The sequence below is a fragment of the Rattus norvegicus genome, chromosome 4, assembly GCF_021556685.1.
Source record: "Rattus norvegicus strain SHRSP/BbbUtx chromosome 4, alternate assembly SHRSP_T2T, whole genome shotgun sequence".
Taxonomy (NCBI): domain Eukaryota; kingdom Metazoa; phylum Chordata; class Mammalia; order Rodentia; family Muridae; genus Rattus; species Rattus norvegicus.
Window position 1 is genome coordinate 151,735,962 of NC_141537.1, and position 7,748 is coordinate 151,743,709.

The 7,748-nt window shown below is 41.1% G+C and overlaps 1 protein-coding gene across 2 annotated transcripts; it reads left to right on the forward strand.

Annotated features, from left to right (window-relative positions):
- The first annotated feature begins 2,580 nt into the window (after positions 1-2,580).
- Positions 2,581-6,972, forward strand: Or6d12b (olfactory receptor family 6 subfamily D member 12B). Of its 2 annotated transcripts, XM_087658400.1 has the most exons (2): positions 2,581-2,903; positions 5,613-6,972. In XM_087658400.1, exon 2 carries the CDS (start codon positions 5,682-5,684, stop codon positions 6,663-6,665), a length of 984 nt encoding a protein of 327 aa, XP_087514526.1. In that variant the 5' UTR covers positions 2,581-2,903; positions 5,613-5,681; the 3' UTR covers positions 6,666-6,972.
- The last annotated feature ends 776 nt before the right edge of the window (positions 6,973-7,748 follow it).

Genomic DNA, 7,748 nt, shown 5'->3' on the forward strand with positions numbered 1-7,748 from the left:
TGGCTTCCACTGTGCCCCACGTGGAAGGCCGAGGTAGCTTTGCCATTACAAGATGGCGCTGGTCTCCGCCGCACCAGCCGACTTCCTTTCAGGAAGTTAACTGTGTGCACATGTGCAAGAGTGCCTTCATGCCAGGTCTCTGCCCACTCCGGGGCGTGCCTTATGAGATCATGGGTAAGTGACCAATCAGGTGTGGATGCGCCGCGCTAGGGTGTATATAAGCCACGCCATGCCGGCGCGGGGGGCCTCTCCTTAAGATTCAATAAACGTTTAGCTGCAACAAGGATTCATGTGTCCCCGCGTATTCTTGCTGGCGAGAGACAGCGCGGGACAAAAAACAACAAGTCTGGAAGGGAAAAACCCTTCCAGATTAACCAGAGGACACAGAGAGAGTATGCAAATTAGGAAAATCAATAATGAAAAGGGAGACTTAACTACAGAAACTACAGAAATTCAAAACATCATCAGATCCCACTATAAAACCCTATACTCAACAAAACTGGAAAATTTAGATGGAAAGGATGATATTCTAGACAGATACCTGGTACCAAAGTTAAATCAAGATCAGATAAACCATCTAAACAGTCCCATAACTCCCAAGGAACTAGAAACAATCATTGATTTCTCTCAACTTAAAAAAAAAGTCCATGTCTAGATGATATTTTAGTGAAGAATTCTATCAGACCTTCAGAGAAGGCCAATTCTTCTTAAACTGTTCTACAAAATAGAATAGTAGGAACACTACCCAATGTGTTCTATGAAGCCACAGTTATACTGATTCTTAAACCACATAAAGAAAGAACAAAGACAAAGAACTTCAGACCAATTTCTCTTATGAATATTGATGCAAAATACTCAATAAAATTCTTGCAAATTGAATCCAAGACCACATCAAAGTGATCGTTCTGCATGGTCAAGTATGCTTCATCCCAGGCATGCAGGAGTGGATCAATATGCAGAAATTCATCAGCATAATCGTCTGTATAAACAAACTCAATGAAAAACACCACAGGATCATCTCATTAGACACTGAAAAGGGCTCTAACAAAATACAACACCCATTCATGTTAAAAGTATTGGAAAGATCAGGAAGTCAAGTCCATATGCAAACATAATAAAAGCTGTATACGGCAGAATAGTAGTTAACATCAAACTGAATGGAGAGAAACTTGAAGCAATTCTGCTAAATTCAGGGACAAGGCAAGGCTGGCCACAAACCGACAAACCACAAATTGGGAAAAGATTATTTACCAACCCTACATCCAATACAGGGCTAATATCCAAAATATTTGAAGAACTTAAGAAGGTAGACGCCAGAGAATCAAATAACTCTATTAAAAAATGGGAACAGAGCTAAACAAAGAGTTCTCAACTGAGGAATTGCAGATGGATGAGAAGCACTTCTAGAAATGTTCAACATCCTTAGTCACTAGTGAAATTCCCATCAAAATGACCCTGTGATTTTACCTTACCCCAATCAGAATGGCTAAGATTAAAACCTCAGGTGCCAGCACATGCTGCGAAAATCTAGAAAAAGGGAACACTCCTCCATTACTGGTGGGACTGCAAGCTGGTACAACTACTCTGGAAATCAGTGTGGTGATTACTGAGAAAATTAGAAATAGTTCTACTTGAAGACCCAGCTATACCACTCCTGGGCATATACACAAAAGATACTTCAACATACAACAAGGACTCATTTTCCACTATTTATAATAGAAACTGAAAATAACCCAGATGTCCCTGAACAGAAGAATGGCTACAGCAAGTGTGGTAGATATACACATGGGAGTACTACGCAGCAATTAAAAACAATGACTTCATGAAATTCACAGTGAAATGGATGGAACTAGAAATTATCATCCTGAGTGAGGGAACCCAGACTCAAAATAATTCACATGATATGTAGTAACTGATGAGTGGATATAAACCCAAAATCTCAGCATATTCATAATACAACCATAAAATACATGGAGCATAAGAAGAAGGAAGATCAAAGTGTGGATGCTTCAATCCTACATAGAACAGGGATCAAAATAATCACAAGAGATAGATGGAGGGAGCAACATGAGAGGAAAAGTAGGAGTGAAACGAAAGGGGCAGGATCAGATGTTGGAAGAGACAGGATAGAAGTTCAGAGGCTCAGGAAATTGAATGGATGTAGCAGTGGGGGATCCAGAACTGGGGGTAGCCAGTCAAGAATCCAAGAAAAGAAAGAGGGTCTCAGAACCTAGAGGGGATGACATTAGCTGAAATACCCAACAAAGGGAAGATAGAACCTATAGAGACCACTTACAGTAGATAGACAAGTCCCCCAGTTGAGGAATGTGGTCACCCTTCCATCTCAAAAATTTCAACCCAGAAATGTTCCTGTATAAAGGAAAGACAGAGACAAAATATGGAACAGAGTCTGAAGGAAACGCCATCCAGAGACATTCCCACCTAGGGATTATCCTGTCTGCAGACAGCAAACCACTTCACTATTGCTGATGACAAGACGCACTTCCTGAGAGGAACTCCACATGGCTGTTCCCTGAGAGGTTCTACCAGCAACTGACAAAAACAGATGCAGGTCCTCACAGCCAACCATTGCACTGAGTGGCAGGGACCCCAATGGAAGAGCTAGGGGAGGGACTGAAGGAGCTGAAAAGGATTGCGACCCCATGGGAAGAACATTATCAACTAACCAGACAACCCAAAGATCCCAGAGAGTAAACCATTAATCAAAGAGTCTACATGGAGGGGCTCCTGCCTCCAGAAACATATGTAGGAGAGGATGGGCTTATGGGATATCAATGGGTGGGGAGGTCCTGGTCCTGTAGAGGGCTGATGCCCCATTGTAGGGTGATGCTAGAGTGGTGAGGCTGGACTGAGAGGGTGCATGGTAGAGCACCCACATAGGGGTAAGTGAAGAGGGGAGAAGTAGCATGAAGTGGGGGTTGTGGAGGGGTAACATGGAAGGGGATATAATTTGAAATGTAAACAAAAAATGCTTTTAAAACCCCAATACTATGCAATTTAGAAATTTATGAAACTTTGGGGATTATACATACTCCAGTTTAAAATATTCTCATGATGACACTTGGAAGCTCATATTTTTGTGTACAATGAAATAAGGCAACAATTATAATTACTAATCATTATGTGTTATCTGATATAATAATACTTCATACAAGCTTACTATTGTTATCATTGATCAAGTGATATTTCATTCACAACACAGTTAAATTACCAATCATGAGGGATCCTAGGATGACACAGGTCTGTGAGGGCTTTGTTCCAGCCACTAATTATACTTAGTGTCTCTTGGTGATTCCTACTGGACTTGGTAGTCCCTGATTAGTATCAAGAGACAGTCCACTACTAAACATATGTTGGAACAAATTCAGTTCCCTTTTATTTCTGCTCCCGGTGGTGTCAGTATCCTTATTAGTGTGGAAGTGTGCATGCTCTTGTTTAGGTGGTGGCACGAATGAGAAATTCAGTGCCTTGGAAAGCTCTTTAAAGAAATAGTATCAATGTCGAAAATATCTAGCTATGTCATATTGAGTGAAGAGTCTCCTACATTCTACCTTGGCTGTATTATATTCCTGACAGTGGAGTTTCTTTTTGATGCTGGCATATGAAAGGTAGCAGGATGGGGTTTGGGATCCTGGAGATTCACTAAGCCTTTCTTTTTTTTTTTTCCAGAATTTATCTTTTTTTTTTTTTGATCTTGAATTTTTTTTTTATTAACTTGAGTATTTCTTATATACATTTCGAGTGTTATTCCCTTTCCCGGTTTCCGGGCAAACATCCCCCTCCCCCCTCCCCTTCCTTATGGGTGTTCCCCTCCCAACCCTCCCCCCATTACCACCCTCCCCCCAACAGTCTAGTTCACTGGGGGTTCAGTCTTAGCAGGACCCAGGGCTTCCCCTTCCACTGGTGCTCTTACTAGGATATTCATTTAAGCCTTTCTTTTAATTCCAGATGAATTCCCTTTCCAATTTTTCAGAGAACAATGAGGAAATGTGTAGTGGTTTTTCCATAATTAGCACTCAAGATTTGCACCGAGATATGCTTGGTTTAATGCAGTTCTTAGTCTGTTAGCTGATTGGAAAAGAATATCTGGCAGATGTTGGATTTATTTCTGGAAAAATTATGAGCATTAGAATGGAGGTGTGGATTTATTTACACTTGAGGTGTCAGGACCAATGTGTTGACATTTTTTCCTTAGAGTGAAAAGAGCAGTGGGCAGAGCTCTGGTTGCTGTGATCTGCTTGTGGCAAGGGTGTGGCCTCAGTGTGGAGAGAGCATCTTGTTATTTGTTTATGGCAGTGATGTTTTTCTTCAACCTGGTTTCACTACAGTTCTGATAAGAAGATTGAGAGCATTTGGTTGTTCTAAGTCAGATATCTAGGTCTTCGACAGGAGACAAATGCTGGTAGACCAGAAAGACAAAGTCTCACATACAAGGACTTTATCCGTTTACAGGGAAAGAGTATTTAACTGCAGATGTTTCTGTAGTAGCCAGAGGTTGATTTTGGATACCCTCAGTCATCACTATTTTGTGAGTTAGTCTCCTCCTGAATGTGGGGCTCACTGTTTCAAGTAGACTGGCTAGTGTGTCCTGTGGGCTCCCGGAAACTGCCTGGCTTTGCCTTGTCCAATGCTGGGTTTACAGCTGCACTTCACCACTCCTGGCTTTGTACATGGGGCTGGGAGTCTGAATTTTTGCTGTTTGTCTGGGGCTCTAGATGAAAGCAACTAGACCTGAGCCTTTAACCACCTTGCTAGAGTTAACTGTGTGGGTCTTCTAATCTTCTTCACTTCACAGTACTGCAAACAACACTACAACAGTACAGGATTTATTTATTTATTTATTGCTAATAAAGGTGTTATGAAACTTGCAAAAATGCTAAGGGATGATGAAGGAATATATTTTGTGGGGTGAATGACTTCTGACTTAAAGTCTTTTGGAGATTTCTTATTTTATGTGTATTGAGTATTTTCGTTGCCTGTGTGCATGTGTACAACTTACATGCCCTTAGAAATGACAAAAAAAAAAAAAAGGATTCTCTGACACTGGAGTTACATGATGAGCTGCCGTGTATAATCTGAGAAATGACCTCAGATCCTCTGCATGAATAACTGATGCCCATAACTGCTGATCCACCTGTCTTGTTCCTGTGAGTGAAATCTTGGTTTGTTTGGCTTGTTTTGTTATCTTTCATTGTGTGTCATGGGAATTAAAACCATAATATCACACTTGTTAGATAGGTGCACTACCCCTCACCTACACTCCCAGATTCAGGTTGATTTTTAAGTTGTAGTTTTCCTTTGAAGTATTTATCTGGACCTGTGTGACAGGAATATGCTTTTACTAGAAACATGTCCCATGACTAAGTAGATAACCCACCCAACCACATGGGAAAGTGACCAGCACTGGTGAGTGACTTTATCAATAACCCAGGTGCGTGGCACAAGCATTTCTTCTGTAGACAGCATCTTAGGGTACAGGTAATATAAAGGCAGTCATAGTAATAATCAGTTATTTTTCCTTCACAATGAGCAAAGTGATACATTGGATGCCTTGTTCATCAAGTGTGACTGACTTCCCATGTCATTTACAGTTTAAGGAACACACAGTTCTCCACCCTCAGTTCTGGTTCTGCAAAGACCCTCAGTGCCAGAGTGAAGAAATGGAATGGCTGATGGCTGAGGAGACAAGGAATGGGACTTTGGTCCAGGAGTTCATCCTTGAGGGGTTCCCTGTGGCCGAGCACCTGAGGATCCTCTTCTTCCTACTGCACTTGCTGGCCTACTTGGCTTCCCTCATGGGCAACATGCTCATAATTACCATCACCTGTGTGGACCACCGACTGCAGACGCCCATGTACTTCTTCCTCAGCTCGTTCTCCTTTGTGGAGTGTTGTTTTATAACTACTGCTATCCCCCAGCTCCTCACCATTCTTCTGTTAGGGAGGCAAAAGATTCCCTTTGGGGCCTGCTTCTCACAGGCATTTGTCTTTTTTTTCCTTGGTGCAACAGTTTTTTTCCTTATGGCTGTGTTATCCCTGGACCGCTATCTGGCCATCTGCAAACCTCTACATTATCCAACCATCATGAGCCCAAGGATGTGCTTCCTTCTCGTTACTGTCTCTTTAGTTTTGGGATTCCTATTCATGTCCAGTCCAGTTGTGATGCTTTCCAAGACATTTTACTGTGGTCCAAACATTATTCCTCACTTTTTCTGTGATTTTGGACCACTGGCAAATCTCTCCTGTTCAGAAACCAGGTCTATTGAGATGCTGTTTTTTAACCTAGCTTTAATCGTGGTTTTTACTTCCTTTCTGATTGCTATCTTTGCATACAGCAATATAGTAGTCACCATAGTGAGACTCCCTTCAGCCAGGGAGCGACAGAGAGCTTTTTCCACCTGTTCCTCTCATCTCATTGTCCTCTCTCTAATGTATGGCAGCTGTGCATTTATATACCTGAAGCCAAAGCAGAGAAGCAGAGTGGACAGCAACAGAGAGGCTGCTCTTGTGAACACAGTAGTGACACCCCTTCTGAACCCTGTCATCTACACCCTGCACAACAAACAAGTCCACCAGGCTCTGAGGGATGCTCTGTCCAGGGTTCAAATACACAGGTATCAGAGGAGCAATGTACCTTCCCTTTGACTTAGTCTAAAACCAATTTCATTTAAATTTTCTGGATAAATCACCAGGTATTTTATCTCATCAAATTCTGCTTTTTTGTTATTACAAAAATGGCTGACATATTTCATTTAAATTTTGTATATAAGTCACCAGGTATTTTATCACATCAAATTCTACTCTTTTGTCATTATAAAACCGAATGACATATCCTGTAATTCTATTGTGAGGCGTTAATAATCTTGTGATGAAAATTCTTCCTATATCTGCTTTGGTGGCAATTAAGACCACAGCCTCAAATATATTACACAGAAGTTACAGTTTGAACAAATTGTCTCAAATTATCTATGCCTGATTTGATGTGTGTTTTTGGTCTGACTTCACGTATCCTCTGGAGGATCAAAGAGAATCTTGAGGGTAGTGTTTGGAATGGATAATTGAACTAATGAATACTAAGAAGTATTATTTGATGCCAGATTTATGTGATCATCATACTAAAATATGAATGGCCCATAAATAATAACTGTCATATTAATATAAATTACTTTTTACCACTTACTATACAAGTTCCCCATGAAGCCTATTTGCATTCAAACAGACACCATCACACCTCTAGTTTTCACTAAGATGTAAAGCCTTGAAACAAAATGTCCCTATTGCTATCTTTCATTTACCAGGCTGAATTCAGTCTGAACCCTAAAACTGAAGGACCAACAAAAGGCCCTAGGAACGATGGATTGTTAAGCTGACTAAAGTTGTAGGTTGGTTACCGTGCAGGTAAAATGCAAATAATGGAAGAAATTACCTCAGAGGTGAAAGAAATCATCTAACTGTAATAATAACACTTCTTAAGATGAATTCATGGACGAGGTCAGGTCTGCATCTTAGCACTGAGGCAAAATCAATCTATTAATCAGTCATGTGTCATGAGACAAGCTGACTAGACAGCAACACAGGAAACACCCGTGTCCTGGTGAATTTTTTTTTATTGAACTTCAGTAGGAGAATGGTCTCCATCAGATGCCTGTGCATATGTCTGTGGGGCATTTTCTTCAGTGTTGACAGACATGGGAGGGCCCAGCAGACAAGAGTAGTGCTATCCTTTTG

What these genes read in the sequence shown, in the direction of transcription:
- Or6d12b (XM_087658400.1), top strand. Translation starts at nt 5,682, where the DNA reads ATGGAATGGCTGATGGCTGAGGAGACAAGGAATGGGACTTTGGTCCAG.